General features: G+C 46.6%; 1 protein-coding gene across 1 annotated transcript; it reads left to right on the top strand.

Annotated features, from left to right (window-relative positions):
* Positions 1–269: 269 nt before the first annotated feature.
* Positions 270–10,558, top strand: LOC141991282 (uncharacterized). The gene is made up of 3 exons (XM_074959594.1): positions 270–360; positions 9,140–9,391; positions 9,971–10,558. Exons 1-3 carry the CDS (start codon positions 270–272, stop codon positions 10,510–10,512), a joined length of 885 nt encoding a protein of 294 aa, XP_074815695.1. The 3' UTR covers positions 10,513–10,558.
* Positions 10,559–19,818: the final 9,260 nt, after the last annotated feature.

The raw sequence follows: 19,818 nt of genomic DNA, 5'->3' as shown, positions 1-19,818 counted from the left end.
GTTATACATGTATTCAGTTTAATACCTAGTTATTTTCATGAGGCATTTGCTTTCAAAGACATGTAGATGCCCGTCTACACCTTTTGTGGATGTCCGTTATGTTATAATGGAAATAACTAATGCTGGCCAGAAAATGGAAATCCCTTCCTAGAAAAAAATCTGTTTTTTTTTTTAAATTTGTTCATCTCAGATCATGATGAAAAGTCAAAAATGCAAAATATTTCATGGAAAGGGATTTCCAGAAAATGTCAGTTTGGGGGAGAAAAGAAATGGAATTTTTCAGCTCGCCAGCCTGGAAGAGTCTTGCTGATTTCACTCTCCCACTGCAGGCAGAAATTGAAATTGATAAAAGCCTTGCAGGTAGGCAGCTAGGGAGCTTTCATTTCAATTTTCCCATGGGAAAATCAACATTTTCAGGCAAAATTAATTTTCCACAGGAATTTTAATTTTGTTTAATTTTTATGAAAAGGGCATTTTCCTCTGGAAAACCATTCTGATGGAAAATTCCCAACCAGCTCTAGTAATAACATTTGAGTTGAAGATACATAGCTTGGTCTTTTTAAGTTGTAGATTTTTGATGACCAAATCTTGTTTAACATACATTTAACTAGGTCTGAAAGAAAACATTTTTAGGTAGAGCTGGTAAAAAGGTTTTGAAATGTCAACAAAAATTGTTTGCAAAAGTTTTTCAAAACTGTCCATGAAAAAAATTGATGACTTCCCCCCAGTCCCCTAGGAACTTATAGACACGGAAACTTAAAAAAGAATAGTTTTCATTTTTTTTCTGCAGTTTTTGACCAGCTCTAATTTTACGTGAATTTAGTAAGAAGATGATAGACTGATATCCTGGAAACTCAAGAGCCTAGATCCACAACATGGGCAACATCAGTACAAACGACACTGATCATACTGTCCTGTCAGCATCTCAAACCTAATTTGTAGGAACCCTCCCTAGGGGGTCACTCACTGTGGGGCTTTCTGGATTGGGCACTCTGCTGAAATAGCACTGTAATTACATCTGGTTTTGAAACAAAGCTGTCTTTTCCACAACAATCTTTAAAATTTTACTGTCAGTCCGGCACAATTTTTGCAATATACAAGCCGACAGGATGCTTATTTGTACTTAGCTTAGCCCTAATTCCTTTATCCTCTATACTTCCTATGCAATGTCTTGTTTGATTAGTTGTGCCATTAGTTATCTTGTGCTTTAACTCTGAAGCTGCTGCTAAAAGAGCAAGGAAAGGTCAATATGTATCTCAAGAAAACTATCCCTAACAAGATACATTTAGCAGCAAATTAAGCACAATGCAAGTTCAGCACACGCATGCAATCAAAAAGCTTTTTGCTTTCGTTCTAATGACTCCCCGGTATTTTGCTGCAGAGCTATTCTAAAGTGCCAACTGCTTAAAGGGACACTGCCAGGTTAAAAGAAGAGATATGAGAAAATAATTCCTTATGTGCTACAACAAATAGAGCTGGTTAATAAATGTTTCTCAAATAATTCGTTCAGCAAATAATATTTGATCAGCTATCATGACAAATAACCATTCTGGTTCTTAAAGTACTCTCTTAAAATTCAAGTTTAACTTTTATCATTTGTACTATTTCTCTCTTCATTTTGCATTTCTCTTGGCACCTACAACAAAGATAGACTCTGATGTTTCACTTTGATCAACTTCTAACTAATCCAGTCTGTCTGTTGTCCGATGGTAGCACTGTGCTGTAATGTTTGGGTTCCAAAGGCTGAATGAGACTTTGTTTAAAACTGGTTCCCAAACTTGTTCCGCCGGTTGTGCAGGGAAAACCCCTGGCGGGCCGGGCCAGTTTGTTTACCTGCCGCGTCCGCAGGTTCAGCCAATCGCAGCTCCCAGTGGCCGTGGTTCGCTGCTCCAGGCCAAGAGCTGCTGGAAGTGACGGCCATTACGTTCCTCAGCCCACGCCGCTTCCAGCAGCTCCCATTGGCCTGGAGCAGCGAACCGCGGCTGCTGGGAGCCGCGATTGGCCGAACCTGTAGACACGGCAGGTAAACAAACTGGCCTGGCCCGCCAGGGGTTTTCTCTGCACAAGTGGTGGAACAAGTTTGGGAACCACTGGTTTAAAAAAATGCTTCCATTATATTTTGTAAAACAAACAAACAAAAAAGGCTTGAAAACATTTCTAAAGATTTAGTAAAAGTTTGTTTTTACAACAGCTAACAGTTGGGCCAAATTTAACCAGATTGTGTCCCTTTAATTAAAAAAATAAAACAATTTTCAACTTGTGTAGATATTTTGTTTGTTCCTTTTCATTCCACCTGTTACTATAAACATAGAGTCAGATCCTCAGCTTGTGTAAATCAACCTACATCCATTGACTTCAATGGAGCTGGGACCGTTCCTTCTATCTTGGACATCCCATGGCTCCCCTTACCATAATATCTGAGCATGTATCGATCTTTCAATGACAACACATATGTGAGGTGGGGAAGTATTATCCCCATTGCACAGATGGGGAATAGAGGCACAGAAGCCCAGATTTTTAAAGGCGCGTAGGTGTTTCTCTGCTGAGCATTGCAAGGCCTAAGTGACTTAGACAGCTAAGTCCTATTTTCAAAAGTGACTTGGGCACTTAGGGGAAATATATTCAAAGGTATTTTGGCACCTAAAGATGCAGATTTTCAAAAGCACCTAGGTGCTGAACTCCCACTGTTTTCCATTTAATTTACGGATTATCCAAACTGACTGCTCTCAGGTTTTATAGTGATTTTAAATAGGGTTTGACAAGGCAAGGTAGGGTCTTCACAGAAGATCTTTGTGCTATGACTTCAAGTTCAGTTAGGGCATTTAGACTGCGCTACCCAACCTGTTAGATGCGTCAGAGATACTGCAGATAATTAAATAGCTAAATGTCATTGTATAAATGCACTTCTGCAGTACTTTCCAGCTTTGTGGGTCCCAGCCCCACTGCTGAAAGCAGGATGGCTGATAGGGCGGGGCACAAAGAGGACAATTGCCCAGGGGCCTGGGCAATTTAAAAGGGCCCAGGGTCCCTGGCCACCGCCATCACCAGCAGTGCAGCGGGGCTAACGCAGGCTTCCTGGCTGCCCTCGTTCCGCACTTCTCCTGGAAGCGGCTGGCATGTCCCTGTGGGCCCTGGGGAGAGGGGGTCTCTGAGCGCTGCCCCCACCTCAAGCGCCGACTCCACAGCTCTCATTGGCTGGGAACTGTGGCCAATGGGAGCTGTGGGGGCGGTGATTGCAGGCAGCAGTGCGCAGAGACCCCCCCGGGTTCCCTGCCTAGGAGCTGCTGGCCAGAGGGGTGTACCAGTCACTTTCGGGAGCCGCCCAAAGTAAATGCTATCCCCCTGACCTGCTCCCATATCCCAACCCCCTGCCCCAACCCAGAACCTGCACCCCACACCCAAACTCCCTCCCAGAGCTCGCATGCCACACCCAAACTGCCTCCCAGAGCCTGCATCCTGCACCCTCTTTTGCACCCCAACCCGCTGCCCCAGCCCGGTGAAAGTGAGTGAGCGTGGGGGAGAGCGAGCGATGGAGGGAAGGGGGATGGAGTGAGCAGGGGACGGGGCCTCAGAGAAGGGGCCTTAGAGAAGGGGTGGGACAGGGGTGTGGTTTCAGGGAAGGGGCGGGGCAAGAGTCTTTAGGTTTGCGTGATTAGACAGTTGGCAACCCTACCGGGTGGGCATGTGGAAGCCCTGGGCATGCTAGAGGAGCACGCCTGTCAGCGCAGCCGGCAGCTCACTGGGCACCAGCCAGCGCAGGTGCAGCACCGCCCAAATGTCAGGCGGACCATGTCTGTGCGGGCGCAGCTTGTGCGTGCTTGGGGGCTCATTGACTGTTCTGCCCTGGGGCCCGGAATTGCTGTCAGCGGGCCTGGCTGAAAGACAGGAAAGAACAAATAAAAATAATCATATCTGGGGGCCTGGTTGTGTTTAGCACAGCCTGAATTCTCTGAACAGGAAACACCAGGTAGTCTGAGAAGAGAGAGAGAAGAGACAGATCAGAAATGAGAGCCAAACGTAGATCAGGACACTTGCATGGTATCTGCCTGTAAGATAGCTGGCTCCAGTTTCCTGTAGCAAAGATCTATCCCTGTTAATCAAGGACAAACTAAACAACTGATCATACAATGTGCTAGCCCCTGAACAATCAAAGAAACTGTTTGCCCACTGGGTAATAATGCTTTTCTTTAGAGCAAGGTAAAAGCCATGAGTTCACGTGATCCACAAAAGCCTAGCTCTCATAGCCTTCAGGGTTGCTATGTAAATTTCTTGTTTATTGAACACAGGAATGATTCATGGATGTAAAGCCCATGGAAGTGGCTGTAGTAGACATGAGAGCAGCCTCTGGGTCCACTTGCCATATAAGCCTCCATTGCACAGCTAGGCAGGAGTTTCTACTGTATAGGTGTCTTTTATTTATCTGAGGCAGGAATTTATCCTTGCCCTCCTTGGGGATAGACACACCTAGAACCAATTATACCTCATTCTTGGGAGAAAACTGCTATGACTCTGTTAGGGCCTAATCCTACTAAGGGGGACGTAAGACTCTAAGTGAAACTGAACAGTTGTAGGTCCCCACTGCACAGGATGGGGGCAAAGTGTGGGGAGCCCGTGCAGGGTACCTATGTGCGACGTGGGACACCATTCCATTGTGGTTTCCTTTGTCCTGGTGTGAAGAAGTGTTGGGGATGAGGGAAGAAGTCCACACATGGAGCCACATCCATGTGTGCGGATGTGGGGGAGATTTCTGCTGGCAAGGATGCAGCAGAAGCTGTGGGATACACCCAGATTCCTTAGATTCTATCCTACCCAAACTCTGCAGAGCTTACATCTGCAGGGAGCATTCACCCCTCTACAGAACACAGGCCTAAATAGCATGTAAGCCCTGTGCTGGGTGAATTTCATCCACCATGCACAGGGAGAACATTGAGTAAATTTGAATTGTAACTTTTTATTCTCTCTGACTTGTCTCATGAAAGAAGAGAATGCTGACACTGACTATAGTGATCCCCATACAGTTTTGCCAGTGTGTGTGCTGATGTGCTTGGGGCATTGTTATTTTTCCAATGCTGACTTTAAACTGAACCGCGATAGCTTATTTTGATGACTTTTCTAAAAAGAAAGAGAGGGAGTAGACATTTTGTGAATCAATGTCCACATAGGGCTTGGAAACAGACCACCAAACTCACTTCACTTGTGAACATAGCCAGATATTGGGCAAAATTCTGATCTCTTTTGCACAGGTATAAATCTGGAGTAACTTCAGAAAAGTTAGTCCAGATTAACACTGATGTAACTGAGAACAAAATTTGACCCTGGCAGTACTTATGAGTTCCATTTTGGGGAAAGAAACCTCTTAGTGGATGCAGCATTCATCAAGGAATTGAGTCCATAGAGTTAAATGCACACTGGAGCAAAGCCAGCACTGAAATAAGTTCTTTGAACAAAGCAGTCCTGCCTGAGATAACTGTTCTGTTGCAGTTTGCCGTTTGACGTTAATGCAATTTAAGGCAAAGATGTCACGTCAAGGTCATATTAAACTTATTTTTGGGAACATGTTAAAATGATTCAGTGTATTTCAATTCAATTAAACTTAAAAGGATTATGTTTTTTTATAGGTGTAATTGGAATTTTTCACCAGCAGGAAAGGTTAGACTTGGAACTTATTATATAAATAAAGGAAGAGAGGCTAGGGAAACAAACTATGTTCTGCACATAAGTTGTGCTGTTCATATTTTATCTTTCAGTTTTTGATTAATAAAACACCTTGCAGCTTACGCAGCTTTGCATAGCTGACTGAGCTCAGGAGCACTTGAGAGCCAAAGCAAACCGAGCTTGCTTCAGTCACAACTTAGAGAATCATATTGTTCAAGGTACTCTGGAGCTAATGGATTCCAGATGCGAGTGTCTAGTCTTGGGTGCGGAAAGAGAAGTCATTGGCAGTTCAAAAGCAAAAAACTGCTCCAATATAACATTGAGGATGTTCAAAATAGAGGTTGCAATTTCATTCCAGTCGTGCACCATAACTTAGCCTAAGTATTGCACAAACTTATGTTACTTTTTGAAAGAGTAAGGCTCAAATCTGACAGCTTTGGACAGTGAGGTCTTTTATATATTCACAGAATGGGGAGGGCACAAGCAATGGCCGTGAAAGCTGCCCACATTGCTGTATCAATGGCCTTTCACCCTAAGACCTCTTAGTCAACTCAATAGGAAGACAACTATTGATTTCAATGAAAGTTGACCCTAACATAGAGGAGCCCTGTAAAGGAAAAGCAATAACCTTGTCATCATTTCTATGTCCATGGCCTCACAGCTTTGGCTACACTTGCACGTTATACTGCAATAAAGCCTCCCAGAGCGCTCTACCTTACTCCCTGTCCACACTGGCAAGGCACGTAGAGCGCTCTGACTCCAGGCTGGAGCACTCCTGGTACTCCACCTCCCCGAGAGGATTAACAGCTGTTGCGCATTGGCTGACGCTCCAGCTACAGTGTGAATGGGGAGTAATGTCATTACGCACCAATTGAGCTCCGGAAACTCCCCATAATCCTTTTAACTGAAGCGGCCTCTCTTGTTTTGTTGTGAACTGCGGAGGCGGAAGTGCCATTTCAAAGCTCCATTGCGGGGGCTGCTTATCAAAAAAACAAACACAGCCACTGTTTGCATTGCATGAGCGAGGGTCAGGCAGGGGGCTCCGTTTGGAGTGCCGACAGCTAACGTTTGCTTGAAGAGAGAGGCGGCGCGGGGGGGAAGAGGAGGGTTGGGGTCCGTTTCTGTGAGCGGCTGCTTATCTCGTCTATGAGAAAAAAAGAAACAGCTGCCGTTTGCTTTCAGTGAGTGTGGGGGGGTCTGTACTTACAAGACAGCCTGCTTACACACTCTCAGCACCCCAAAACCCCACTCTCTCACCCCCCACGCTCCCTGTCACACTCCACCCCATCCCCCCCTTTGAAAAGCACTTTGCAGCCACTTGAATGCTGGGATAGCTGCCCATAATGCACCGCTCCCAATGCCGCTGCAAATGTGGCCAGGAGAGTGCGCTGTCAGCTGTCAGTGTGGACAGACTGCAGCGCTTTCCCTACTCAGCTGTACGAAGGCAGGTTTAACTCACAGCGCTGTACATCTGTAAGTGTAGCCAAGGCCTACAAGGACTCCTGTCCTAGGTCCCAGCTGTGCTTATGCCCACCACTGCTCTTGAAGCCTGACAATTTATCTGACAGAGGCCACCTAACACTCATAAGAGGGCAAGGACTTCCAGCCACTACTAAATGGAGCCAGATTTGAACTGGTTCCTTAGGACCAAACCCTGAGGGCTGCTACTGAGACCCTAAGGAGTGTGGGACAGCAGGTCCACAGGCTGCAGCCTGGCTCTCCTGATCCAGAGGGCACTTGGACCCTGATCAGAAAGCAGCAGAGAGAGAGGCTCAGCACCTGCTCCTAAGCAGAAGGGATTAGTCTCACATAGGTTCTCCTTGCTCCCCTCTCTCTCGAATGTCACTGACAAGAGACGAACAAGAGGAGCCAGGACTGGGGCCCATGGCATATTTTTAAAAATGTGTCTTTTGGGCAGGGGGTAGCAGGGCCGTGTGGGAGGCTGTCTATTTCTGTTTGCCATTGCCGTGATAGGAGGTGGGTGATCTCTGTCCCAAGGAGCCCATTCTTCTTCTTGGTGGACAGCTCCAGTGAGACATTAGCTCTGGTCCCCCTGGTCCTCTATGTCAATTAGCCAAGCAGTACTCTACCTCTCTGCTTGGCATGACATTCTCCAGCCTCCTCACAGCCATATATTGTATGTAGAAGTGTATGTGTGAGGGGCCAAATTATGGCCTCCACTCCCCAGAGGTATCTCCCCTCCCACAGCCTTTAAACAGGCTGTGTGGTGGCAGAGCCTGACCGAGTTATATGATTCTGATTGACACCCTGTTGCAGAGATGGATAGGCCAGGATTTGGTCTTTGGAGATGAAAAGCTAGTATCCCATGCACAAACCTCTGTGCCATCTCACACACATCTGACTTTTGATCATAATCTAGCCCTTTCATGCCATGTTTAAGGGGTTTTGACCTTTGAATTTTTTTTATTTAGCTTTAATTATTTGTACTAGGTTCCTTTTTTTTCTTGACATACACATTACATGCTATGATTCTTCAGTTACCACTGGATCAACATTATGTTTTATAGGATCACTGTAGAAATCCCACTGTTTCTTATTTCTAAGGAAATACACATAAGGAGGCATTGAACTTATTATCATTGTTGGAGTGCATACTCTGGTCCCTCGCTGCTTTATCTCTTTGAGCTGGGGTGCAGTAGAAACAGCAGCTGCTCAGTATTTACAGTCTCCTTCTCTACCTGCTGTGTCACATTTCCCTCCCCTTTCATTCTTCCTTTTCTTTTCTTCATGCTCTCCCTTGTGCTGTCCTCCCACCTTGGGACACTATGGTACCTAAGCCCTGGTCTACACTAGGACTTTAGGTCGAATTTAGCAGCATTAAATCGATGTAAACCTGCACCCGTCCACACGATGAAGCCCTTTATTTCGACTTAAAGGGCTCTTAAAATCGATTTCCTTACTCCACCCCTGACAAGTGGATTAGCGCTTAAATCGGCCTTGCTGGGTCGAATTTGGGGTACTGTGGACACAATTTGACGGTATTGGCCTCCGGGAGCTATCCCAGAGTGCTCCATTTTGACCGCTCTGGACAGCACTCTCAACTCAGATGCACTGGCCAGGTAGACAGGAAAAGAACTGCGAACTTTTGAATCTCATTTCCTGTTTGGCCAGCGTGGCAAGCTGCAGGTGACCATGCAGAGCTCATCAGCAGAGGTGACCATGATGGAGTCTCAGAATCGCAAAAGAGCTCCAGCATGGACCGAACGGGAGGTACGGGATCTGATCGCTGTATGGGGAGAGGAATCCGTGCTATCAGAACTCCGTTCCAGTTTTCGAAATGCCAAAACCTTTGTCAAGATCTCCCAGGGCATGAAGGACAGAGGCCATAACAGGGACCCGAAGCAGTGCCGCGTGAAACTGAAGGAGCTGAGGCAAGCCTACCAGAAAACCAGAGAGGCGAACGGCCGCTCCGGGTCAGAGCCCCAAACATGCCGCTTCTATGATGAGCTGCATGCTATTTTAGGGGATTCAGCCACCACTACCCCAGCCGTGTTGTTTGACTCCTTCAATGGAGATGGAGGCAATACGGAAGCAGGTTTTGGGGACGAAGAAGATGATGATGATGACGAGGTTGTAGATAGCTCACAGCAAGCAAGCGGAGAAACCGGTTTTCCCGACAGCCAGGAACTGTTTCTCACCCTGGACCTGGAGCCAGTACCCCCTGAACCCACCCAAGGCTGCCTCCTGGACCCAGCAGGCGGAGAAGGGACCTCCGGTGAGTGTACCTTTTAAAATACTATACATGGTTTAAAAGCAAGCATGTGAAAGGATTACTTTGCCCTGGCATTCGCGGCTCTCCTGGATATACTCCCAAAGCCTTTGCAAAAGGTTTCTGGGGAGGGCAGACTTATTGCGTCCTTCATGGTAGGACACTTTACCACTCCAGGCCAGTAACACGTACTCGGGAATCATTGTACAACAAAGCATTGCAGTGTATGTTTGCTGGCGTTCAAGCAACATCCGTTCGTGTGTTATCCTCAGGAGAGTGAGATATAATCCATGGTCACCTGGTTGAAATAGGGTGCTTTTCTTCAGGGGACGCTCAGAGGAGCCCATTCCTGCTGGGCTGTTTGCCTGCGGCTGAACAGAAATGTTCCCCGCTGTTAGCCACAGGGAGGGGGGAGGGTTGAGGGGGTAGCCACGCGGTGGGGGGAGGCAAAATGCGACCTTGTAACGACAGCACATGTGCTATGTATGTAATGTTAACAGCAAGGTTTACCCTGAAAGAGTGTAGCCAGTGTTTTATAAAATGTGTCTTTTTAAATACCGCTGTCCCTTTTCTTTTCTCCACCAGCTGCATGTGTTTCAATGATCACAGGATCTTCTCCTTCCCAGAGGCTAGTGAAGATTAGAAAGAAAAAAAAACGCACTCGAGATGAAATGTTCTCCGAGCTCATGCTGTCCTCCCACACTGACAGAGCACAGACGAATGCGTGGAGGCAAATAATGTCAGACTGCAGGAAAGCACAAAATGACCAGGAGGAGAGGTGGCGGGCTGAAGAGAGTAAGTGGCGGGCTGAAGAGAGTAAGTGGCGGGCTGAAGAGAGGGCTGAAGCTCGAATGTGGCGGCAGCGTGATGAGAGGAGGCAGGATTCAATGCTGAGGCTGCTGGAGGACCAAACCAGTATGCTCCAGTGTATGGTTGAGCTGCAGCAAAGGCAGCTGGAGCACAGACTGCCACTACAGCCCCTGTGTAACCAACCGCCCTCCTCCCCAAGTTCCATAGCCTCCACACCCAGACGCCCAAGAACGCGGTGGGGTGGCCACCGGCCAACCAGCCACTCCACCACAGAGGATTGCCCAAAAAAAAGAAGGCTGTCATTCAATAAATTTTAAAGTTGTAAACTTTTAAAGTGCTGTGTGGCATTTTCCTTCCCTCCTCCACCACCCCTCCTGGGCTACCTTGGTAGTCATCCCCCTATTTGTGTGATGAATGAATAAAGAATGCATGAATGTGAAGCAACAATGACTTTATTGCCTCTGCAAGAGGTGATCAAAGGGAGGAGGGGAGGGTGGTTAGCTTACAAGGAAGTAGAGTGAACCAAGGGGCGGGGGGTTTCATCAAGGAGAAACAAACAGAACTTTCACACTGTAGCCTGGCCAGTCATGAAACTGGTTTTCAAAGCCTCTCTGATGCGTACCGCACCCTCCTGTGCTCTTCTAACCGCCCTGGTGTCTGGCTGCGCGTAACCAGCAGCCAGGCGATTTGCCTCAACCTCCCACCCCGCCATAAACGTCTCCCCCTTACTCTCACAGATATTGTGGAGCACACAGCAAGCAGTAATAACAGTGGGAATATTGGTTTCGCTGAGGTCTAAGCGAGTCAGTAAACTGCGCCAGCGCGCCTTTAAACGTCCAAATGCACATTCTACCACCATTCTGCACTTGCTCAGCCTGTAGTTGAACAGCTCCTGACTGCTGTCCAGGCTGCCTGTGTACGGCTTCATGAGCCATGGCATTAAGGGGTAGGCTGGGTCCCCAAGGATACATATAGGCATTTCAACATCACCAACAGTTATTTTCTGGTCTGGGAATAAAGTCCCTTCTTGAAGCTTTTGAAACAGACCAGAGTTCCTGAAGATGCGAGCGTCATGTACCTTTCCCGGCCATCCCACGTTGATGTTGGTGAAACGTCCCTTGTGATCCACCAGAGCTTGCAGCACTATTGAAAAGTACCCCTTGCGGTTTATGTACTCGCCGGCTTGGTGCTCCGGTGCCAAGATAGGGATATGGGTTCTGTCTATGGCCCCACCACAGTTAGGGAATCCCATTGCAGCAAAGCCATCCACTATGACCTGCACATTTCCCAGGGTCACTACCCTTGATATCAGCAGATCTTTGATTGCGTGGGCTACTTGCATCACAGCAGCCCCCACAGTAGATTTGCCCACTCCAAATTGATTCCCAACTGACCGGTAGCTGTCTGGCGTTGCAAGCTTCCACAGGGCTATCGCCACTCGCTTCTCAACTGTGAGGGCTGCTCTCATCTTGGTATTCATGCGCTTCAGGGCAGGGGAAAGCAAGTCACAAAGTTCCATGAAAGTGCCCTTACGCATGCGAAAGTTTCGCAGCCACTGGGAATCGTCCCAGACCTGCAACACTATGTGGTCCCACCAGTCTGTACTTGTTTCCCGAGCCCAGAATCGGCGTTCCACAGCATGAACCTGCCCCATTAGCACCATTATGCATGCATTGGCAGGGCCCATGCTTTCAGAGAAATCTGTGTCCATGTCCTGATCACTCACGTGACCGCGCTGACGTCGCCTCCTCGCCCGGTAGCGCTTTGCCAGGTTCTGGTGCTGCATATACTGCTGGATAATGCGTGTGGTGTTTAATGTGCTCCTAATTGCCAAAGTGAGCTGAGCGGCCTCCATGCTTGCCTTGGTATGGCGTCCGCACAGAAAAAAGGCGCGGAATGATTGTCTGCCATTGCTCTGATGGAGGGAGGGGCGACTGACGACACGGCTTACAGGGTTGGCTTCAGGAGGCTAAAGTCCACAAAGGGGGTGGCTTTACATCAAGGAGTAGTTGAGGCAGGACTTCACGGAGGGTTCCAATAAGAAATGGTGCACCTAAGTTATTGTTCTTATTGGAACAAGGAGGTTAGCCTGGCCTCTGATTGATACATGGCTAGATCTACCTCGCAGCACCTTCTCTGTGAGTGACTGCAGTGTGACCTAGAGGAATGAGTCCCCTAGACAGGGGAGGAGGCAAATGAGTACAAAACAAATCTGGTCTATTTCTTGTTTTGATCCACTCCATCTATCTTTTACATCTTTGGCTGGCAGCAGACGGTGCAGAAGGACTGCAAGCCATCCACATCTCATGGCTGCTCGGCAGAAGATGGTACAGTACGACTGCTAGCCATCCTCATCTCTTGCCTGCCTGGCAGAAGATGGCACAGTACGATTGCTAGCCATCGTCATCTCTTGCCTGCCCGGCAGAAGATGGTACAATACAATTGCTAGCCATTGTCATCTCTTGCCTGCCCGGCAGAAGATGGTACAATACGACTGCTAGCAATCCGTATTGCCTGCCTGCTCACCATTAGACGGTTCAATATGACTGACTGCAGGACTAAAGAGAATGACCTGGTCAAGTCACCAAAAATTTAGTCCCTGCGCCCATGTCTGCCCAGGCGCTCCCAGCTGACGTGGCCAGGAGCACCTCGGACATGACGAGGACGGCTATCAGTCATACTGCACCGTCTGCTGCCAGAAGGCAATGGGTTGCTACTACTGTGTAGCAATGCCGTACCGCGTCTGCCAGCACCCAGGAGACATACGGTGACGGTTACCTGAGCGGGCTCCATGCTTGCGGTGGTATGGCGTCCGCACAGGTAACTCAGGAAAAAAGGCGCGAAACGATTGTCTGCCCTTGCCTTCACAGAGGGAGGGAGGGAACGGGGGCCGGATAATATGTACCCAGAACCACCCGCGACAATGTTTTAGCCCAATCAGAGTGCTCCATTGGGCTGCTCTGGACAGCACTCTCAACTCAGATGCACGATTGTTTGCCGTTGCTCTGACGCAGGGAGGGGCGACTGAGGACACGGCTTACAGGGTTGACTTCACGGAGGGTTCCAATAAGAAATGGTGCACCTAAGTTATTGTTCTTATTGGAACAAGGAGGTTAGCCTGGCCTCTGATTGATACATGGCTAGATCTACCTCGCTGCACCTTCTCTGTGCGTGACTGCAGTGTGACCTAGAGGAATGAGTCCCCTAGACAGGGGAGGAGGCAAATGAGTACAAAACAAATCTGGTCTATTTCTTGTTTTGATCCACTCCATCTATCTTTTACATCTTTGGCTGGCAGCAGACGGTGCAGAAGGACTGCATGTCTTCCACATCTCATGGCTGCTCGGCAGAAGACGGTGCAATAGGACTGCTAGCAATCCATATTGCCTGCCTGCTCACCATAAGACTGTTCAATAGGACTGATTGCTGGACTAAAAAAAATGACCTGGTCAAGTCACTAAAAATTTAGTCCCTGCGCCCATGTCTGCCCAGGCGCTCCTGATCGACCTCACACAGGCGACCAGGAACACCTCGGACATGACGAGGACGGCTACCAGTCGTACTGTACCGTCTGCTGCCAGAAGGCAATGGGTTGCTGCTACTGTGTAGCAATGCCGTACCGCGTCTGCCAGCACCCAGGAGACATACGGTGACGGTTACCTGAGCGGGCTCCATGCTTGCGGTGGTATGGCGTCCGCACAGGTAACTCAGGAAAAAAGGCGCGAAACGATTGTCTGCCCTTGCCTTCACGGAGGGAGGGAGGGAACGGGGGCCGGACAATATGTACCCAGAACCACCCGCGACAATGTTTTAGCCCAATCAGAGTGCTCCATTGTGACTGCTCTGGACACCACTCTCAACTCAGATGCACGATTGTTTGCCGTTGCTCTGACGCAGGGAGGGGCGACTGAGGACACGGCTTACAGGGTTGACTTCACGGAGGGTTCCAATAAGAAATGGTGCACCTAAGTTATTGTTCTTATTGGAACAAGGAGGTTAGCCTGGCCTCTGATTGATACATGGCTAGATCTACCTCGCTGCACCTTCTCTGTGCGTGACTGCAGTGTGACCTAGAGGAATGAGTCCCTAGACAGGGGAGGAGGCAAATGAGTACAAAACAAATCTGGTCTATTTCTTGTTTTGATCCACTCCATCTATCTTTTACATCTTTGGCTGGCAGCAGACGGTGCAGAAGGACATATTGCCTGCCTGCTCACCATAAGACGGTTCAATAGGACTGACTGCCGGACTAAAGAGAATGACCTGGTCAAGTCACTAAAAATTTAGTCCCTGCGCCCATGTCTGCCCAGGCGCTCCTGATCGACCTCACACAGGCAACCAGGAGTACCTCGGACATGACGAGGACGGCTACCAGTCGTACTGTACCGTCTGCTGCCACAAGGCAATGGGTTGCTGCTACTGTGTAGCAATGCCGTGCTGCGTCTGCCAGCACCCAGGAGACATACGGTGACGGTTACCTGAGCGGGCTCCATGCTTGCGGTGGTATGGCGTCCGCACAGGTAACTCAGGAAAAAAGGCGCGAAACAATTGTCTGCCCTTGCTTTCACGGAGGGAGGGAGGGAAGGGGGGGACTGACTATATGTACCCAGAACCACCCGCGACAATGTTTCAGCCCCATCAGGCATTGGGATCTCAACCCAGAATTCCAATGGGCAGCGGAGACTGCGGGAACTGTGGGATAGCTACCCACAGTGCAACGCTCCGGAAGTCGACTCTAGCCTCGGTACTGTGGAAGCACTCCGCCAAGTTAATGCACTTAATGCACTTCTGTGGGGACACACACACTCGAATATATAAAACCGATTTCTAAAAAACCGACTTCTATAAATTCGACCTTATTCCGTAGTGTAGACATACCCTAAGGCTCATCTCTGCCTCTCTCCTTTCTTATCTACCCTTTTTTTCTTGGCTACTCCTCTTCCACTGAAGTTAAAGTAGTTACTCTGGATTTACAGCCATGTAACAGAACAAACTGTCTCAAACCTCAGGAGCTTGCAGTCTGAGCACCAGTCTTCCACAGGGATCAGTTTCAACAGGATGCTTATTTAAGGTCCCACTGAAGGATTGCAGTCTGCATTAGAAAGATCAGTGGTTAAAGTAGACTGATGCAGGAAGTGGATTGGCCAAGAAGAATGGGGAGCAACTGGGGAGTGGTATTCATCAGGGAGGGGGGTGGGTCCGCTCTCCTGCTTTTAGCAGGGGAAAGGGAGCTGTGGACCCACCTCCCTCTTTCTTAAACATCCCAGGTAGATGATCATAACCTGATTTGGGTCCAAGTCCTAAATTCAGACCTGGATCCAGATTTCCCAAACATTTGAGTGCACATAGTTGTGGAGTTTTGTTTCATATTCATCCGTATTCACAGATGAAGAGAAATGAGGAAACAATGGGAAACTGGTTTTAGGGAGACATATATAGAAATTCAATTCAGCTGCAGTGATGCAGTTAGGAGTTTTGCTTTCAATTTTATTGCAGATGTTAGGTTTGCTCATCCATGGTTCAGTTTGCTTCTTTTTTTTACATCTTCCATCTGTGTGTGTTCCACATAGTTTCAATATTTTAAAATTTGTTTTCCTTGAGAGAAACTTTTCAGGGTTTTTAACAATGAATGTCAACACTTTAACAACTTTTTACATCATATTTCTTGCCATGTTGACTGTCTTGTAGAATGACGTGTGATGTTATGTATATAACTTATTTCAATATGATTTGTTCAGAATTACTCCTGAGGCTCAGCAATTAACACAACAGTAGGTGCTGTCTGCTAGTGATTAACTGTCATATTTTATTTTTGAATATATAGAGAAAAACAGCTCAATAGCGAATCTGAGCCTTTTGAAAACTTCAAAGCTCATTCATAGCTTGCATTTGGGGGATTAGGTCTTTTGTGTATAAAACTTTCCAGTCTACCAAAGCTCAATAAACACACAAATCGAAAAAAGTATTTAATTTGTTCCACATTCTGGTACCTTTGTCTGGAGTATGCTAATAAAGGAAAAACACACGGTGAGTGCCTGATATCTGCAGGCGATAAAAGGCTTTGTTAATATCCCCTCATGTTTGACTGCTCTTGTGCATGGAAAGCCTAGAAATTGTCTTGCATCTACTTAAGTGGAGATAACAGCAATTTACATTAATAATCACTACACCATGTAACCACATGGAAATGTCTCTCTTGCTTCATCCCTTTCACATGTACATGCACCCCACTGAGCTGTGAGTGGAAGTTGCATACATTAATACCATCACAGAGTGACTGTAGATTAGTGTGTCATTCATTAAACAAAACTGACTTAGTAATAATGTTTAAAGGGAATGATTCAAAGTCCTTTAAAATCAATGCAGATTCCAATTAACTTCAGTGGTCTTTGGATCAGACCCTAAAATCCATTGTGGTTTTGTGTATTCTGCATAGCAAACTTTGGATCATATGGTGGTGAATTTTTAGGGTTCAACATTTGTACTGGAAGGACTTTGCCTTACACATTTATTTTCTGATAGTTTTTGTTACACCCACATACAGAATATGGATCTATACAGATGTATTACATTGTATAGATTATATATTTCTTCTTCAAACTCAGCAACTGATTTCAGTTCATTTAGCCTTTTTTTTTAGCAGTGTGACAGAAAGCTTTTCTGTCTGGTGTCAATGTTTTCCAGGTGGGTAACCTCTGGGAGTAGTTCATCCCTCACTCAATATAACTTTGTAATCAATAGTGGAACGTGTGCTGCTATCCTAAATAGCAAGGAATCTCCCAGAGTGTTTGTGCAGGGGAGAGGCTGACAAACCAGTCTCATCTGGGTTATCAATAGGCACAAAACTGGAAAGAATAATCTATCAATAAACAATTTAGTTAAGACATTTTGTGGAAATATTAGTAGCTTCAGGAAGGACACTGGAGGTTATTTTATGGACTCTGTGGTTGTAAGTATCTAGTTTTTTCACTCAGCATCATTGTAATTATTTTCTCCATATGTGGCTTTCACAAGAGGAGCTAAAGGAAATAGAAAAGAGACAAAAAGAAAAGGAGGACTTGTGGCACCTTAGAAAACAACACATTTATTTGAGCATAAGCTTTCGTGAGCTACAGCTCACTTCATTGGATGCATGCAGCGGAAAATACAGTGTGGAGATTTATATACATAGAGAACATAAAACAATGGGTGTTACCATACACACTGTAAGGAGAGTGATCACTTAAGATGAGCTATTACCAGCGGGTGCAGGGGGGGAACCTTTTGTAGTGATAATCAAGGTGGGCCATTTCCAGCAGTTGACAAGAACGTCTGAGGAACGGGGTGTGGGGGGTGGGGAGAATAAACATGGGGAAATAGTTTTACTTTGTGTAATGACCCATCCACTCCCAGTCTCTATTCAAGCCTAAGTTAATTGTATCCAGTTTGCAAATAAATTCCAATTCAGCAGTCTCTCGTTGGAGTCTGTTTTTGAAGTTTTTTTGTTGAAGAATTGCCACTTTTAGGTCTGTAACCAAAGAGATTGAAGTGTTCTCCGACTGGTTTTTGAATGTTATAATTCTTGACGTCTGATTTGTGTCCATTTATTCTTTTACGTAGAGACTGTCCAGTTTGACCAATGTACATAGCAGAGGGGCATTGCTGGCACATGATGGCATATATCACACTGGTAGATGGGCAGGTGAACGAGCCTCTGATAGTGTGGCTGATGGGATTAGGCCCTATGATGGTGTCCCCTGAATAGATATGTGGACACAGTTGGCAACGGGCTTTGTTGCAAGGATAGGTTCCTGGGTTAGTGGTTCTGTTGTGTGGTGTGTGGTTGCTGGTTAGTATTTGCTTCAGGTTGGGGGGCTGTCTGTAAGCAAGGACTGGCCTGTCTCCCAAGATCTGTGAGAGTGATGGGTCGTCCTTTAGGATAGGTTGTAGATCCTTGATGATGCGTTGGAGAGGTTTTAGTTGGGGGCTGAAGGTGATGGCTAGTGGTGTTCCGTTATTTTCTTTGTTGGGCCTGTCCTGTAGTAGGTAACTTCTGGGTACTCTTCTGGCTCTGTCAATCTGTTTCCTCACTTCAGCAGGTGGGTATTGTAGTTGTAAGAATGCTTGATAGAGATCTTGTTGGTGTTTGTCTGTGTCTGAGGGGTTGGAGCAAATGCGCTATTTCCCCATGTTTACCCCCCCCAACCCCTCCCCCGCCCATTCCTCACACGTTCTTGTCAACTGCTGGGAATGGCCCACCTTGATTATCACTACAAAAGGTTTCCCCCGCCCCCCTCCTGCTGGTAATAGCTCACCTTACCTGATCACTCTCATTACAGTGTGTATGGTAACACCCATTGTTTCATGTTCTCTGTGTATATAAATCTCCCCACTATATTTTCTACTGCATGCATCCGATGAAGTGAGCTGTAGCTCACAAAAGCTTATGCTCAAATAAATTTGTTAGTCTCTAAGGTGCCACAAGTACTCCTTTTCTTTTTGCGGATACAGACTAACATGGCTGCTACTCAGAAAGGAGACATTTGTCATTAAATGGCTATCCTTCCTTCCTCTCAGGGTTGTCAACTGTGTTACCAAGAGAGTGCTAAGATTGCCATTTTCCTCCACCTTAAGTTCCCAGATGACAGCTGCCATCTCCCTTGGTTGAGAATGACTGAACAGAGCATCTTGGGAGAGTATCAGACAAAGGGCTCACTGCTTAGCAACTTAAAACAATACTTCCTGAGCAAGGGCTGAAACCTGTGCTGGTGCCGGGAAGGGAAAACTGAATCCTGGATCTCCTTCTGGGAAGAGAACTACTATAATGAATTCATGAGCTGCACACAGATAAAATCACTATATAAATCACACACACGTGAGGAGCCGGGACTAGAACCCAGGTGCTTTTGCTCAAGAAACAGTTCTCCACCTACGCTAAGGAAACGCCTTCTAGTAGGTCCCACAACCACTCTCTGAACCAGACCCACCCTTGTTCATGCATGCAAAGTCAGTCCATTACATTGCCCCTGGGGTTGGTCACATTTGTGTGCCTATTTTTAAAAGATTCTATTAAATCTTATATGAGGATTTTCACTTAGCAAAGAGATACAAAATCAACTGCTGTATTTTTCTTTCCCCAGACCTTTGTTCTTGGTCACAGGCCTTGAGCTCTTATAAACAGACACATTTCACTTTTCATTGCCTAAATTTGTATGGATCTGAAGCTGTTTTATTAGCATATAAAAACAGTTTAGTCTTTTATAGCCTTTATTTATAAAGGAAGCCTGGGGCGTCCCAGATTTTAAATGTCATTAAGCTCAAAGCACAATTTCCTGTGCATACTGAAGGGACCTGTACATTAAGTTCAAGGAGGTTTGATGTACAAGGTTCTTGTATACTTCAAACAGACTAGTTGTACGTTGATACTACGAACTATAACTGAACTGATGAGCATCTCTAATCAGGTCATTTAAAAATTGTTGTTGCTGTGAGACAAGACAAATACTTAGTTCTCTGAGTTTAGCACAACAAGGATTACAAATGGACATATGTTATCTTGTATCATCTGTCCAATACACTAAAAAAATACCTTCAGGAGCCTTCAGGATTATGGTTGAGGACCACTACCTTAGATGAAAGTTGGA

The sequence above is a fragment of the Natator depressus genome, chromosome 7, assembly GCF_965152275.1.
Source record: "Natator depressus isolate rNatDep1 chromosome 7, rNatDep2.hap1, whole genome shotgun sequence".
Classification (NCBI taxonomy): Eukaryota; Metazoa; Chordata; order Testudines; family Cheloniidae; genus Natator; species Natator depressus.
The sequence above is the reverse complement of the archived record's forward strand: the minus strand, read 5'-3'. Positions and strand labels throughout refer to the sequence as shown.

What these genes read in the sequence shown, in the direction of transcription:
- LOC141991282 (XM_074959594.1), top strand. Translation starts at nt 270, where the DNA reads ATGGAATTTTTCAGCTCGCCAGCCTGGAAGAGTCTTGCTGATTTCACT. An exon ending in AATTGATAAAAGCCTTGCAG is followed by an intron (nt 361 to 9,139) that starts GTAGGCAGCTAG and finishes ATGCTATTTTAG; the next exon opens with GGGATTCAGCCACCACTACC. An exon ending in AGGCGGAGAAGGGACCTCCG is followed by an intron (nt 9,392 to 9,970) that starts GTGAGTGTACCT and finishes TTTCTCCACCAG; the next exon opens with CTGCATGTGTTTCAATGATC.